Below are 17,738 nucleotides of genomic sequence, written 5' to 3'. Positions count from 1 at the left end.
CCCCGCCCTTCTCCCTCAGTGCCGACCCCCTTCCCGCCCTTCTCCCTCGGCGCTTCGCGTCGGGCCACGGAGAGCGTATGTGGGCCTGTGGGTGGAAGGGCTTAAAAAGGCGAAAGGCAGGCTCAGAAACCAGTGTGTGTAACAGCGTCGTGAACGTCGAGCGAGTTTGATGAGCGCCGGGCCTGGCGAAAAGCAAAGGGGCTGCCAGTCTCGCGCGCTCAGACGGCTGGCTGACAGCACCGCCCAGCCCAGGCCGCTGCCCACTCTCAGGTAACTTGGGCAGGGACATCTTTACCCTGTAAGGCACAGTGTTTATTGGCAAGGGTGGAATAGCTTTGCTCCACGTTTCTTCACCTTCGTGCTAAATCCTGTGAGGGCACGGTGTGCTTCACAGCCCCAGATGCAAAAGTGTATTAATCATAGTGCACTGGGGCGCAAATTCCTAACAACGTTCCTTTGAGATTTTAAGGGATGTTGGAGACACTCACCAGGAAAGTGGCAATTTGTCTGTGAGTTCAGTTTTTACCTGTTTGGCTAGTGATAGATTAAAAAATATGGCATCTTGAGAGAGAAGTGTTCCAGCAGTCTTGAGGTAAGAGAAGCTGAATTACAGGTTTCTCAGTCTGAGGTAGGTTGCCTCAGCAAGACCTTTGATACCATAGATCTTGGACTGAGAAGTCTTCATCTCTTCCCCAATTCAAAAACAGTCTTAGTTCTTTGTGAGTTGCTTATTAGCCTTCCTTTCCATTTTATGGTTTCCTTTCCTACTCACAGCTGTGGTAATTCTGTGAAGTTGTGATATTTTTAAGTTTATTGAACTGTTTTTACTTGCAGCCCCTCAGTCACTTTGTTGATGAAGTATTCTATAAAAGAAGGGTGAGAGTTATTATTACTGTTCTTTTAACAGTTTAGTTTTAACAACTGTTGTATTTCTTCTAGACCAAGTACTGGTACGACTCCTAGCAAAACTGAAGGTGTATGAGCTTTTCCATTGCACTTCTACAGTTTCTTCTAGGAAAAGCCTCAGAGAAACTCTTCCAGAAACTTGGGAAAATGGTGTTTGAGTACCATTGACACTGGTTGACTATTTCACGATGTTTGACCCTTTCATATATATACGACAGGTAGGTACTTCCAGTGCACTCTATAAAAAACACAGATTAGCTCTAGCTATGCAATGAATTTATTTACAAATATATTTACAAGCAAAATGAAACATGTTTGCATACTGAGGGAAAACAAAAAACCAAAAAAACCCAAAGCTATATGTATGGCATCAAACTACAGCAAGGCAGTGAGCCAGTATGTTTAAGCAGAGGCAACCAGATTTTTTTTTGTAAACTTTCAGAGGTGGAAAAAAATGTCAGTTAGTGACTCAAAATAACTGGAGGATTCTGTGGCAACTAGTAAAGGGGGTTGTATCTGTCTCTGCTACTTAAAGTAGAAGCAGTTCTTAAATATTCATATCTGAAGTTTACAGACTGGTGTTTGACTTTAGGTCTTGGAAAGGAGATTGCCTATCTACTTGTATTTTATCCTGTTGCTATTTAGAATAAGATACAAAATAACAGGGACCTTAACAGAGGTTTTCTGCTTTCTCAGGTAAGTACACGAATTACTAGGGTGAAGAGCCATGCTTGTTGTTATATTTTGGTTTTAGCCCAATTAACAATGAAAATCTTTTGCACTGTGTAACATCTTCATCAGATGGCGTGGAAAGCTTGTACAACCAGAATAGGTTTATAGTTTGTGACATGAGCTTTTGACTGACTCGGGCTGACTAGTATTAGAAACTATTATTAAGGTTTCAGGAGACCAGTCTAGCTATGCTCCGTCAAATCTATCAGTAGTGAAAAGCATTATCTCCATGGAGTTCTGTTATCAGTTGAATTTGCCACAATACGGCAGTAGGAATGGAGTGAGCATGTCAGGCATAATATCCTTTATCTTGTTTGTATGTTATTATTAATTTTTACATTTTACATGTAAATGCTAAATTATTACATCATTGCATATTATTGCACATGCTTATCTTTCAAAATGTGTAATTGTTCAAAAGTTGTAGTCCCTCTGGCATTTGCTCATAGTGATTTACTGCTGTCTACCATCTTTGTAAAGGTGCATACATGTTATTTTTGCAATAGAAATGGAAGGTCTTGATCAAAAATTAAGTAAGTTTCCAAAAGATTCAGCATAGGTCAAAGGATATAAGCATTCCCTAAATCTTAGTAGAATGACATTGGGAAAATTTGTTCATGGCTTAATACAGCTGTGTAAAACCCTACCCTAATAAGTTTGCAAGTTATGATGAGTATTTCATTAACACTTGAAGCCACTAGGAATAAATTGAACACAGATCTTTCACTTTCTGGGCAAATGTTTCTATCATGCTGTACAAAAAGTAATAGGCATACCTGATTTACACAAATCACCAGTGCAACTGTATTCATAAAAGCCCAGTTCTTTTAAAAATGATCTCTGCAGGTGTCTCCAGGCAGATACATTTTCTTCCCGGAAGTGACAATTTAAACACATGATTCCAAGAACCAGGATTTCATCCACCCTCTCCCTGTAGAAAATGCTGAAGATAGCCCAAGGCAGTTTGTTGCTGTTTATATGCAGGCTATTTTTGGCTCCCATTCCAAGGTGGCTAACTCTAACGCATTTAGTGGAGAGGCTGGTTGTCTGACACAGGGCGTGGATTCCACTCTGTGGGGTGACTGCTTAAAAATTAGGCATACAGTGGTTAACTCTTATATGACCAGCTGGTTTTTTGTGTACAGTTTTTAGCCTGGAATTTTTAGAATGGCTATTCTGTTCTTATTTGACACACTGAAGTTACTGTAAAATGACATGAAATAAAATCCTTTTTATTAATTTAATTACAACACAGTAAGGGTCCCAAGTCATAAGAATGGGGTTTGTATACATTGTGACGTAAGTAAGTATTCCTAATCCAACAGTGAATCTGTTGAAGCCCTGATTAGGAGACAGTAATTGCCTGTATGAAGATGCAAAGAAAGATACTATATTAACCACTGAAATAAAATGTGTGATACCAGCACTTGGTAACACATAAAGATGGTCTGGGACCAATAGGGAGCTAAGAGTCTCTTGTGCACTTCTGTCACAACAGTGCGTCCGCTGCACTTCCATTGTTGCCAAGGAATAAACTTCAGTAAAAAATGCAAGGCAATATCTAGAAGACCTTGAGCTAAGAACAAGTGCCAGCCCACAAAATGAATTCAAATCAGAGAGCAGATATAGTGGACGCTAGCAGAAGGGATGGAGGTCTATAACACCTATTTGGAGCTACAATTTCTCCTATCATCTACTCTAGAGAATTTGACTCCCAATAGGCTGTGGTCTGGCAGAAACAATCCTACCCACACATTGCTTTTATTTCTGGAAATCATGTGGTAAAGTCTGTAGATTGAACCAGCAGTCTTCATGTTTACTTCCTTTCACTGAGTATCAAAGGAAATGATGTGCTTGAAAAGGCACAAGTGTGCTCTTGGACAGAAAATTTTTCTTCCCTGAGACAAAACTCTCACAGGAGTTCTTAATGAGGTGAAAGTACTTCCTTAGCAAAGCCAGTAAGGGAGAGTTACGCTCTACAAGGCTGTTGAAACCAGAAATGCATTTTGATTGTTTCTGTGTTAATATATGTGTCAGAGTTGTGGGGTCTTTTTAAAGCATACATGTTTTCCAGGGATTTTGTGTGTCATTTCTGAAGGAGATACTTATTTTCTGATGATAGGACTACTTCATTTGAGATGTGAAAATTCAGTAGGTAAATTTATTTATACAGTGTAGTACATGATTACAGATTAATAATTATCTATTATTACAAAAAGATGTACCATTTCTTTTGATAACTGTAAAAATCTTAAGGGTCTTTTCCAACCTAAATGATTCTATGAGTCTATGTTTTTTTCTTTTCCTGGAAGATTTTAAGGTACACAAGGAAGCTATTAGTTTTAAACTACTTTTAGTAGAAAAAGCCAATTATTTTATTTATTGTCATAAAAATAGTTAATTTTGTTAAAAAAATAAAATTCTATTAAGAAAAAATGCTGTAGAAAGAAATTATTTTTCAAAAATTAACTTTCAGACATTGTGTTTTCTATGACCTGTGGAGGTAGGCCCTTTAATAATGAGCAAAAATCACATCCTAAAATTCCAGAATAATATTTTAAAACAGCCTAAAATATTATGTTAAATACAACAAAAATTGCTCATTAAATGATTAAGTTCTCTGAATTTCTGAGTAGTAAGCGCACAGAACTTTGTGCCACTTCCAGGCCTAACGTTGCTTCTACTGGAATTCCAGATAGCGGCAGTCTGCTGAAACATGAGTTCAGTTACCAAATATAGATGAGTGGGGTAAGAATTACATAGTCACAGAGGACAGATGTAACGCACAGGCCACAGTCTTCTCGATGCTCACTGAGGACCAAGCAATCTTTAGTGAATAGCTGGAGCAACTTTAAGCCTATTTAGATAAAGAAGGAAAAAAGCAACTTTAACCGCTATTAATTACACTTGAGACTCTTGGCCTGTTCATTGTAAGGTTTGTTTTATATTTTCTGCTAAATTTAATTATTGTACTTTGGGGAGTAGTTTTGTAGGATTTCAAAATTCAGAGGAAAAATATGTGCCTTTTTTGTTTTAAAAAATCTTACTAGATACATTTCTTCTTCATATTATTCCTTTGAACAGATTGACTTTGGGTCATATTTTTTTAAGTAATAACTTTTCATTCGGCAGGTTCCGCAAATTCAGGATGCTTATACTTTTCTTGAAATGAGTCCTTTGATTTTCTGTGGCTTTCCATATTTCATTATTTATCTCTTGAATACCTTCAATGATTAATTATTCAAATGTTTTCTGAGGTTATTGTAATCCAGTGCATTTTGAATTTCATATTTACCATATTATTCCTTAGAGCATCTATATTGTTTTCTGAATAAATATTTAAACAGCGTGATACTAGAATGTATGTTTACTTGTGAGTAATTTTTAAATATCTAGCAAATAGGACCCCATAAATAGTTTATGTGCAATAATGCTGGAAGTATAGCTAAATACTGATCTGTATGCAACACTGTATTTTATGTTTGTGCCTTTAAATGATACAGTATATGGCTTTGCAGATTACCTAATGAGTAATGATGATGAAAACTGTTATAAATACATTGTAGTCTAACTTGGAGAAGCTAGAAATAGCATTCAAAATTTCTAATTATGATTTTATATGCTATTTGATAGGGTTAGCGATACTTCACCTCCAGTTCACTGTGGTTACAAGTTGCTCTAAAAGAATAGTGGTTTTATGTATTACAGTGTGGCTGAAAAAAAAGTCTTTATACTGGAAGCTTCCATACAGCTGTCTAAAGCTAGACATATAAAGCCATTTTTAGGCACCAGAGCTTTCTCACCAAGAAGGCTTATCAGCATTAGAAATTGCCAATAACCAGCACATGTTTAAATTCATCTACTTTTCTAATGAGTGACAAAACAGCGTAAAACTCAGTAGTAGGAGGAGATATGCTAATTCATAACACATTCATTTTAATCATCATGTCAGGTGGCTAGCAATAGGTGAAATTGTCCTCCAACCCATAAGCCATTGAAACACCAGAGCAGCTTGGTGTTGGAAGTCAGAGAAGTTTATCTGAATCTGTAATGTATCACTTTGAGATGTGAGCAAGCTAGGAACCAGTATGAATCAGATTTAAATAAAGATATAATTTGTAGCACAGGTATTTATGAGTTATCTAAATAGTAAACTAGTACCTTTGTTCATCTGAATACAAAGTTTTAAAAAATAACTAAGATTAAGGAGGCAGAAACTCTCCGGGTTTAACCCTTGGTTCCCTGGCATTCATCCAGTTTATGCCTTAACAGCTGAGCCTGTAGACCAACTGTTTGCTTGGCTTCTCAGATTCATTCTTTAAAGCTGCTACGTGGTAGTCAGTTATACTGTATATACTTTTTTAGATTTTGTTGACAAGAGATTGGCATGGTTGCTAAATTTGTTGCCCTGTAAAAGGAAAGATAAAAGGAAAGAAAGATGTAATCCCAGCAAAGAATAAGCCTATTGCTGCATTCGATAAAAACATATATCAAATCCCAAAATGCTTTGGTTCCCTTATACTTCTCATTTATGTGTTGAGTTGTAATCTGTTGGCAAGACAAACAGGCATATCAAGAGATGCATGCGCCAGGCCAAGAATTCCAATAATCTGTTAGTCAGTTAATGACTACATGCCGGGTAAGCCCTGGTGAAGTGACTAAAGATAATTGGAGCTTGCACAAGCTGATGTAAAATACATCCCAGTGCATCTCATGACTGTCAAGCCACCTATCTATCAGTGCAGAAATACTTTGGACCCTTAAGAGAAAAAATATTTTTTAAAATCTTGTGCAGGATTAATCTTGTAGAAATTATCATAAGAAGAGAATTTTCAAGGGTAGTTAAAACCACTGATGTTCAACTTAGTTAAATGCTTTGCAGAAGCAGCAATTATTTTTAAGAGCAGTTCACCTGCAATCTAGTGACCAGCAGGACAAATACATTTCAATAAGGAGAGCTTCAAGCAGATCCTTCCCTTGGGAAAAGAGAGGTTTCCCTGATGTCTTGTTTCTTGCTGGCTTTACAGAGGCAGAGAACGCTCATCCTCATTCTAAAATCATATGGGAAAACTGGAGATGTATAGATGCTTGTGTGCTTTGTGAAACTGGTACAGAATATATATTATACACTTACGCGATGCAGGATGATACATAGGTTGTGAAATCTATTTCTTCAGTGTTTTACTTTTAGCATGTGGTATTTTGATATTCCACTTATCAGTGTTGAGAAAAGTGCTACTGAGTTGTACTGAAAGGTAACAAGTTAAAAACCTTAACACAAGAAGTAAAATAATATTAAACACCTTATCAACATTAAACAGAAAGGATAACTTGGAATTTCTAATCCAAACATCCTTGTGTAGATGCTCGTAATGGTTTCAACTAGAACAGTGTTTTCCTCTTGGAATTTGATGGTTTAGTGTCTGGAAGGCAGTGTTACGGGAAAGAGAAAAGTAAATATATTCCCCAAATCATCATAAGCTAAAACCAGAAAAAGTGAAGTGCAATAGCATTGATGTGAAATAACAAATCAGATGTGAAATAACAAATCACTCAGATTGGTCCAGTGGAACTGAGGTTGTGCTAGGCAATGTACAGACAAAGAATGTCTTCATAGTTCTGAAAGAAGATGCATGAGAAAAATTACTCTTAAGTGCTTTCATTTTTACCTAGACAATTTGCAGCTCTGGCCCATTCTAATAGAAACCAAGGTTTTTGGTAAGTATTTCGTGCACTGTTGGGTTCTGCTCTTCTCCCAGTTTTGTGTCTAGCTTATGGGAACCAGGATATAAGAAGGGTTTTTTACTGACAAGTTTTTTTTTGTTAAGGAATTGTGTTCGTGTCTTCCAGGACGCAAGACAGAAGCTGTGGCCAGGCATTGCCTCTTTAATGCTGAAGGAGGCTTACTGTGCAGAGAGAGGCACCAATAAGGGATATCCTGAAAATATGTCAGAAGCTTCATCCTACCATGACTTTTTCTATGATTCCCTATCAGACACACAGAATGGAGAATTTTCAAATGAACTTTCTGCCTTCCTTACCCAGGAGGAGATATGTAAGAGCCTTGACATAGCTCGGGAAGCCATTGCCAATTCCATGAAGGAGGATCAGAATGCAGCACCAGACTTTACTCATTATTTTAAGACCTCTCATTCTAGCACTTCAGAAAATCCTTCTTTCAGGGATACCAAACTGCATGAGCAAGATGCTTTACAGAGGCTTCAAGCAAGCAGTCTGACTTCATCTGCTGCAAGTCACGTTCTCCCAGGGAGTCAGAAAGAGCAATCCACCGCAGCTCAAACACCAAATAGTTTTGACACAGTTTCCAGGAGGCAAGCAAGCACCTCACCTTTGCTAACTGCTAGTCCCAGCTTCATTAGAAGCCTGAAACATTTGGAGAAAGATGGTCCGGGTGTGCCTAAGACAAGCCCAAAGTCCGAATCGGCATCCCAGGGAGAAGTTCCTTTCAGGAGCAAGCTGTGCGACAAAGCTGCCACATTCATAGAGGAACTGTCATCTATATTTAGACAGGCAGCAAAGACAAGAGGCCGAAGTCCTGACGGGGACTCTTCTTCTCCAGACAGTGGATACCTATCTCCTAAAAAGAAACAACCAGCTGAAAGTACCTCAGTGAACCAGGAGTTTGACAAGCCACATCAAGAGACTGAGCCTGAGGCAAAATTACCTGGAGTTCATCTGAATGGAGAACACTTTTCTGAAAGGGACAGCATCACTCAGAGCAAAATGGTCCTTTGCCACCCCTTCATCAACATGGAAGAGAATCAATCCTCACCACCTCAATTCACTCAGAAGCTCCGGAGCCAGGAAGTTGCTGAAGGAAACAAAGTGTTGCTGGAATGCAGAGTTTCAGGCAACCCAGTTCCTGATGTCAGGTAAGTGCATGCCTTTTAACTAAGTCACTGGATATCATAATCTTCTGATTGTGGAAGGTACCTAAGGACAGGTATCACAATAGCCCTGCTTAGAGGTAGTCACATAAGAACAGTGGATCATGCAGTGGTTGGTAAGCACACGAAATAACAGATTCTGACCGCTTTAGTTCTCTCAGAGTGTTTCATTGTTTTCTGCTTGGGAATTGAAGTTCTACTTGATTCAAGAGCCACATGGCAAAATTAGAAACAGAATTGGCTCTAACAATATTCTGTTTGACTGTTACCTTATCAATCTAGGTGAAAGAATTAATAATTTGCCCCTGAAAAGCATGCATCAGGCAGTTGATACGGTTTTTACTGTCGATTAGTTAGAATGTCTCCAAGCCCCATACTAATGAGATTTGGGGTGTAGACTATGAGATAACCTAAATCTAGCCAAATTAAGTTACCCCAATTGCTTGCAGATAGTCACATGTATAGCCCTTGCAGCTATGCAAGCTTAGGAATTCATATCCATCACTAAACAGTGTCTTCATACATACCATAATTGAACTTCTGCTTTGAAATCAGTTTTTAACATGTTTTTAAAATCTGTGCCTTTTGGTACAGGTTTGCAGAGTGAATAAACAGAGCTGTCAGTCTGAAGATTTTAGATCTTTGTCAACAAGATTAAAAAAGTACAGCTTTGAAAAGTCATGTTATGGCTATATGTGCTTGTATATGCTTTCGTTCCAAGGTGAAAAGTTACTTTGTAGAAAATATCTCCAGAGAGTCTTGTTTGTGACTGTTGAAGACAACAGCGTTGCCTTTATCCTTCTCTGAGTCTTCAGTGAAAATGTATCCCAGACAAGCTGAATATTGAGACACTGAAATTTTTACAGGGTCAAAAGATCATTTATAGAGACATCAAGTGTGTTCAGTTGTTTTTGTATACAAAGTGGAAAAAGTTGTACCTCAATATATTGAGTACATTGGTTCTGTACTCAAGCTTAGATTGTCCTGCAAACTGAAGCCAACTGATCTTCTAAACCAAGACAAGCTGTGGATCTGTACTCTAAACAAAGGAATTACATCATGAGCCTTGCCAACAGGTCAGGAAGCTTACCCCAAAAATGTAATTGTAATGCCTAAATTGTAATGCCCATCAAGCAATATGACAGCCATGTCATGTCATTAATAGTTGTTTGGTATTTTATTTTTTTAAATATCTGCTGGGAAAAAAGGACAAGAATCACAATTATGGGTGCAAAAGCCTTCCAGTTGTTCATTCTCCTTCAGACTTCCAGGAAGCAGGAAAGAGGAATTGCAAAAGTCGCACAATTATGACAGCCAGGGAATCCTCCTCTTGTGTTTCTTCTCTTAGATTCTTCCTTCCCCTTCACTAAGATACTGCAGCCTGCCAGTGGTACTGATGCGGACACTAGGGCAACACAAGCTGTTAACTTCCAGTAGTTCTTTTTTTGCTGTTGTTGGGTTAGGTAATATGACAGCTAACATAATGTTACTGATACTTTTGAATTGTAAAATAGAGTAGTAGCAACAGACAGAGGGACCACCCTTAAGGAAAAAAATTAATTACTATTAAGTAATACTAAAGACCTTTTCACCTAATTTTATGCATCTGTAGGTTAGATATTTAACCTGACCAAGTCACCCTAGACTCCATCTGCAGTCACTAGAGAAGCATGCCTACCAAGAGTCACCTGTTTGGTACATTGACAAGAACTTAAGGCAAATACTTCAGACTAAACACTTCATTACTAGTATTATTATTGTAATAGGTGAGGTGAATCCCACCTGCTCCCCCATCTCTATGCCAATGGATGGCACAGGGAGAAAGAGTTGCTCTGCCAACTCATATCCACAGGTAATGAAACTAAAAGAAAAAACCTAAACTGTCTTTCTTACAGGTGAGAATTCATCATGATACATATTGCCTCAAAGGAACTTAGTTTTCCTAGTATTTCAATTTTGAAAACATCCATACTTCCATAACTTGAACAGCAAACTTTCTTAGAAATTTTTTTTGCTAAGAAACCAAGAGACAAAGTGGTCTTTTTTTTTTTTTTTTTTTTTTTTAACAGGGTACAAGTCATTAATAGGACTATTAAGGCACTGAGAGTCAGTCTGTAGACAATACTGTTTTACTAGAATGAAACACTGTTTCTGTTGGCTTAAATGGTTTTACCACCGTCAGTCTATTACACTTTAACACGTATGTCACTGCTACTGAGTTACAAAATCTATTTTGTGGGGTGAAAATGATCTTAGAAAAGGCAGCAGATAGGCATGGAGTATCTCTAAAACCAGAATTACTAAACATCCACTACATAAAGCCTAGGGTCAACGGGCATTTACTTTCATAACACAGCAAAAAAACCTCACTGGTGCCATCAGACTCACATACTGTCCATTTCCTGCCATTGGTAGGAACTGTTCAGAACTGATTAGAAGTTGTTGATTTCTTTTATGAAATTTGGCATAGACAGTTTAGGTAAGTTTGACAGCAGCAATGAGATTGCTGTGTTTTAATAGCAAAGATACTGAAGCATTACAAGATTGCATCTTGTTGCTCTTATTTTATCTGTCAGAACATCAGTCTTTACTTCAGTGATATGACTCCAGAACTGTACATAAATATCAACTGAACTAGGAAGTTTGTACAAGCAATGGAGCTTTTTTTGCTTAAGTCTTTTACATCATTGTTGTATTCATTTCAGAGGCTGCTAATATCAAGATGTTAACAAGAAGTCTAGAAAAAAGCTTTATGTTCTTTAAATTTTAATGTAAACTCTGCTTTTCTGAATCTTAACTCTTGCAGAATCATTAAATGAGAAGGCAAATCTTCTCATTCAATCAAATTCACTGAGCAGAATGAGTCATGAGAAACACTGCTGACATAACAGTAAATGATTTTAAAATCAAGTATTCTTTTAAGTAATCTCATCAGTATCAATTAATTTGTAACTTTTGGATTATTTCCCTTTTTGAGAGCCATAATTGTGCTACGTTAGTAGTCTGCAGATACAACCATTGCTGAATCGCAGCAAATATGCTTCATGCCAACTTCTCAGTCTCTTGCAAAGCTCCTTGGCAATCAATTTAATACACTTTCATGGTCCACCCTCGAATTGGTTTTATTTAATTATTATTAATAATTCTCCATCCGGCAACAACACACAAATTTGTGAATATACTCAAATAAAACCTATTACGTACTAAAAATAAATTACTTTTCCAAAGTTCCCACTAAAAATACGTTTCCCCTTTAGTCTCCATTCCATTGTGGATCTTCAAGAGAGGGAAAATATGGTAGCTGTACCTCAAAAACTATTCATTTTGGAAGCCCATACAATTTTGCACCGTGACCTTTCTGTAATGACGCCGACTTGGCTGCAGAGGTCACTCGCACACAGCACGGGTAGGGTTCTCGCAGGCTGGATTTCTTCTGAGGGCCGGGCCGCACAAGGGGGGAGCATAGAGCCCTTTAGCTATTGAGCGCTGTTGGGGAGCCCGTAGAACAAACGCCAAGACTCATGCAGTGGTTAAGAGACTGTGCTAACCATGTAAGGCACAGCAAATACTTGCGTGCTGTTTGGGTGAGACTCCAAAGTGCTATCTCTGAATCTTGGGGAAAGGAGGGGGTTCTTTCCTTTAGAAGATAAGAAAGCATGCAGGAAAATTTGAGGTGGATTCTAGACTATAATAACATTACTAGGAACTTCTAAACAGTTACATAATATCCCCTATGCAGATCACTTCCCCTCTTTCTGGAGCTGAAAGGGAGTATGGTATATCCTGAATATCCAGTAAATAGCGAATATACTGCAGTGGAAAAAGACAAGCCTATTTAAAACCACTGATGTATTGCAGAGCAAGTGAAGAATGCTTACTGTTTGTGCCACTTTCGGGAACATTTCTGTAAATTTGAGTTTTATATGGTTTTTTTTTAAAAAAAAAAAAAAAGCAAAACACCAGTGGTACAATACTAGTTGACCATTCTCTTGTACTTTGGTAATCTAGTTTTCCAAAGCACTGTATAGACAACTGTTTCATTAGACTGAATTTCTGATTTGTAATACCTTTGAAAAAAATCTTTGGAGCATAATCATATGAATTGGAAAGATTAAAATACCTATTGTTTTCTGAAGAAACTGGCCAGAGGAAAAAAGGTATAAAAGATACTGAACATTTTGTGGAAACTGCTGAATAGGTAGAAGACAGAAATGGAAATTGTTATTGCCAAAAGAAGGGCTATAGAACAAGCTGAACAGTTTACCTGGTCTGTGAGGCATAAGAGCCAGACGCTTAGCACGTGCAAAACCTGCTGAGCAGGAGATGCAGATAGGGGCATGAGGCAGGATTACCATGGCCTGTACATTTCCACATAGCAATAAAATCTGCAGAAACGAGAAATTGTTCTGATTTTTCCCAGAAAAGCCAGATTCATTAACATAGCCACTGCAAATAATATTTTTGGAACTCTGTGTGGTAAGCGTGATAAAAGTAGAGAGCAATTGGGATTTTCATTTTTTGTCTCAGCTGGAAAGAAAATAACCAGAAGCCATAGTTCCTAAAGTCATGATGAAAGAACAATAGTTTAATGGTGACAAGAAAAGCACTGACTATTGTTATTTTTCCCAGCACCCAAGAAGTTGTCTAGCCTAGTAATAAGCACAGCTGATATTTAGGCAGAATCAAGCACTAGTGGCCATGAGTTCATCCAAGTGATCTAGAGCAGAGCAAAAGGCCTTCAAAAGAAACTACTTAAGTATTTCTGACTGTTTAGCATGTTATTGTTTTTCTATGCATCACATTTTCTTCTGGATCCCAATAATCTTTATAACTGGCTTTCTTCTCTTTTCATAGCTTTTTTTGAGCTAAACTTTCCAAAATCTTCAACCTATCCAAATTGGAGCTAGAGTCCTGCCTTAACCTGCTACCCTTCTTGTAAGGCTAAGGATAAAGAGGTTGCAGAATCTTACTATAAGCAAAGAAACTATCAAATGTAGTGTAATGTAAGGACAAGGTTTATATTTGAAGATTATGTGACTAAGAAGGCCTCTTAAATTTTAAGTTCCTTGGATGTTCGTAGTTGTAGTATATAGAAAGTAAAAACTGTAAGTATTATGGTTTGAGTGGCAAAACTTGACCAAAGTAGCCCTGTTCTACAAGGGTAAAATAAGTAAACTTTGATAGAAGGACTTATAACTAGAACTTGGGGTTGAATCCCAAAAGAAAACAATCAGTTAAATTTCAAGAACTACTACGTTTTCTCAAGATTCAATGCCTAACTTATCTGATTTTCTGCTAGTAGAACTAATATCTAACAACAGAGGTTTTGCCGCTGGTCAGAACAATTTTAATATTGCTGAACAACCCGGATTTCGACCTAAGACCTAGCAAAGTATTGGGTAGTTTGAGAAGTTCTAGGACATGTATCTTCTAAAAAAGTTCTAAAGCATATAAAATATAAGTTGAAACAGAAATTTTCTATATTACTCTCAAAACCATTGTATCAGTCAGTAGCTCTCCTTCAAAGTGTATCAGTAGTGTAGTACTTAAAATACCCAAGTTAGCATTGAGCTAGCGACAGCAAATCCCTGCTGGGAGTGACTTAGAGCTCTTCAGCATTTGCCTCACTACCTGAATATTTAATTACTTCTGAGGTCTGCCCTGAGCTGTAAACTATGATTAAAGTATTTACAGATATTCACCCAGATTCTGCAGCACGACAGGTATTGAAATGTTTTGTGCAAAGTATATTCTTTTCCTTCTTCAACAGCAAATTGACCAAAAAAAAAAGAAGGAAAAAAAAAAAAGCACTTTCCACATACTACATGGCAAGAACAGGGCTTCTTTGCTTTAAAGAATCTATTTGCTCTCATTATAATCCTTTTCTTCTCGCAAGTGTTGTTTATCTAAAATTCACTGTACCAAGTAGCCAAAATCCCCACCTAGAAACAGTACTTGCATGTAATCCAGAACTGTTCTTAGAAAATACAGAAACAAATGCAAAGTACAATACTTAAATTTATAATAAAACCCAAACTACTTTAATTTCTACAACTTCACAAAACTTACCCAGTTTTACAGCCTTTAAAATCTTTGAAGTCTAAAAACATGCAATAAGCTATGTCTCCACCAAAGTCTTCCTATAATAAAGGGCCTGATCCCCCAGTACTCTAATCAGGCACAGCTGCAAAGAACATTGGATGTCAGTAGTGCTTAACACAGATCTACACAGCTGGGTGGAAATCCAGATGTACAGGACAATAGTGACTAGACAGCAGTTGGTAGATTTTTAAGTCTTGGGGATGTAAAGGGAACAGATGTAGTTTCTGCTTCTTTACTAGGCTTGATTTCAGGTAGGAAAACTGTGGTTTAGAGGTAGCATTTAGTTTTGTTTCTTAAAGTCTCTCATTGTGTAAGTTTTGTAGTTGCAATAAAACACTAGTGCCTTGGTGGGTGATACAGGTGTTCTGGCAGGACTTGTGACCCCGTGGAAGGGACCATGCTGGAGCAGTTCGCGAAGAACTGCAGCCCTTAGGAAGGACTCCACGAATTATGCAACATGAGGACTGTCTCCCGTGGGAGGGACACCGCACTGGAGCAGGGGAAGAGTGTGAGGAGTCCTCCCCCTGAGGAGGAAGGAGCGGCAGAGACAACGTGTGATGAACTGACCACAACCCCCATTCCCCCCATCCCCCTGCACTGCTCGGGGGGAGGAGGAGGTAGAGAAAATCGGGGGTAAAGTTAAGCCCAGGAAGAAGGGAGAGGTGGGGGGAAGGTGTTTTTAAGATTTGGTTTCATTTATGCTACTCTGATTTGATTGGTAGTAAATTAAACTAATTTCCCCAAGTTGAGTCTATTTTGCCTGTGATGGTAATTGGTGAGCCATCTCTCCCTGTCCTTATCTCAGCCCATGAGCCTTTCGTTATATTTTCTCTCCCCTGTCCAGCTGAGGAGGGGAGTGATAGAGGGGTTTTGGCAGGCACCCGGCATCCGGCCAGGGTCAACCCACCACAATTACCAAATGCAATATTTTACAGTAAGAATTGATCTCAAACTCTTCCCTAACTTATACAATAGTTTCTATTCCATTAATTCACAGTGTTGTTATAATTGTTTATTGTTATTAATTGTTTATTAAAGAAATAATGGTTCTTTTTTATTATGCAACCTTTTGTAAACAGGAAGTGTTTCCAGACTATTTTGTATTTATTTCCTAAGGGAGATAGTTTATGGAGTTAGTTGTTAAACTGCTCCCAAATATAAGCATTTTTCTTGTATTCTCCCCATAGTCCAACTGGTTTTCTCTATGAAACTCTTTTGCCTAATAAACATACTTTTATACAGGAATCTACAATAGTCTTCTACTAATCATTTCAGACTAGTATGCTGCTAATCTGTCTTCTTACTAGTCTTCTGCAAAGAGAGAGCACTTGTTAAGAATGGAGGAAGATTCTTGCACCTAAGGAGTTCCTTGGGTCAAAAATGTTATCTTTGCAGATTTCGGTGTTTTTCTGTGTATGGAGCATTGAAGATCATCTGAAAGTATAAATGGCATGTGTAATATTGCTAAGTGTAAATAGAAGAATGTTGTTAGCCATTTTAATCTGGTAGTACATTCACTTCAGAAATCTGGTCAGCAGTAATGTGTTATCATTTAGTATTTTATTTGCATTCAAATTAAGATATACTATCTATAGATATGAAAATGATATGTCAACATCCTCAATATTTTTCTGTCACAAGAATATTTTTTTCTTACTCCTTATGTCAATAATCTCTTCTTTACTTTTGCTTTTTTTTTCATTTACAAGTCAAAATAATAGCTATTTGCAGTCTTGACCTTGTTATTCTTTTAGCCCTTCTTCCCTTCTCATTTATTTCCTTTTATGCTCTTGGTTTATTGGACCATGCTATGCCATTCTTGTCTTGAATATTGTTTGTTTGCTTTCGCTAATTTGAGATAAGGCCTGTCCATCTCCAGGCATCCCTGGAGTTTCAATTTCCTTCGGAGCAGATCTGGAATGTAACGTTGAAAGTCACCTCAGTGACTTGTGAAACTGCTTCTTAATCCTGTTTGTTTTAGAACAGTGTTCTAAACTAATGGGCTTTATTGGGGAAGCAAGGGTTTATACCCTAGCACAAATGGTTAAGCTATTGCAGTGGCTGCCTGTAGTAATTTGTGGCCTGCAGGTTTTAGGTAGATAACATGAATCTTTCAAATATTTTCTTTTCCATTCTCCATTCGTTTTGTGGCAATGAAAGTCCACACTGTCAGGATTTTCTGCATCTGGGGGAAAACATACAGTGGAGTTAAAGCCTATTTAGATCATGTACCCATCTGCTTTAAAAATAGTGTGGCATATCAGAAATGCTAGTAGTGCATCAGTTTTCTTAACTCGTAATACTCATTTTACCTTACAAACACAGGGATGTTGGAAAGAGGATTCTTTATTATTTGTCGTCATGCTACTTAAGAACAGCATTTAGGAGGCTCTTGTAGTATATGATAACCAAATGTTCTATTTGGGTGGGATTTTTTTTGTCTTGCTTTATAGTCTAAAACCATAGAGTACAGTATTAAAAATGGGTATCTGGAGAGCCAGGCTCTTTCCTAGGTGAAATGATCTTTACAAAGTCCAGATTGTGACAACAGGATAATTTATGGAAGTCTTATAAAATAAACAGATTGCTAATTCAAGTATAATTTAGGCTGAGAAGTTCATTGATGTTACAAGATCAGTATTCAAACATCTAAAACTGAGAATGTGTGGGTGTGGTTAGGGTGGTGGGGTGGCTGGAGAGGACAGGGACTGTTTGCTTGTTTGTTTTTTGTAAAAGCCCCAAGGAGGAGCTATAGATCCTGGACACTGGGGTTATTCTTACATTTCATTTATTTCTTGTCTTTGTAGAATAGTTTTGCATTGATGTGTGCATTTCCTCATGTTTGTTATACAGGCTCTGTGCATCACCAGGCTCTCTTTCTTCAGAGCTGCAAGTTTAGTATTTTTCATGACCGCCGAAATATCTTTTGTAGTTTTTGTTTTAGAAAACTGCATACTTTCTTTTTGGTTTTTCATCCTGAAAATTGGAAGAAAAAAGCCTATTAGAGGCATGAAGATGGGTGTTATAAGAGACAATCGTAAAAACAATAGGATCGTTGTTGGAACTAGGACTGGTTTTTCAAATTGGATT

General features: G+C 37.7%; 1 protein-coding gene across 1 annotated transcript; it reads left to right on the top strand.

Annotated features, from left to right (window-relative positions):
* Positions 1-169: 169 nt before the first annotated feature.
* On the top strand, positions 170-8,531 carry LOC104072117 (palladin-like; the record flags this gene model as incomplete). Its single annotated transcript, XM_009582396.1, has 2 exons — positions 170-270; positions 7,467-8,531. Coding segments are annotated over exons 1-2 (1,166 nt in total), but the record flags the coding sequence as incomplete, so codon positions are not given.
* Positions 8,532-17,738: the final 9,207 nt, after the last annotated feature.

Source organism: Fulmarus glacialis, unplaced genomic scaffold, assembly GCF_000690835.1.
Source record: "Fulmarus glacialis isolate BGI_N327 unplaced genomic scaffold, ASM69083v1 scaffold13377, whole genome shotgun sequence".
In the NCBI taxonomy this organism is placed as follows: Eukaryota; Metazoa; Chordata; class Aves; order Procellariiformes; family Procellariidae; genus Fulmarus; species Fulmarus glacialis.
The sequence above is the reverse complement of the archived record's forward strand: the minus strand, read 5'-3'. Positions and strand labels throughout refer to the sequence as shown.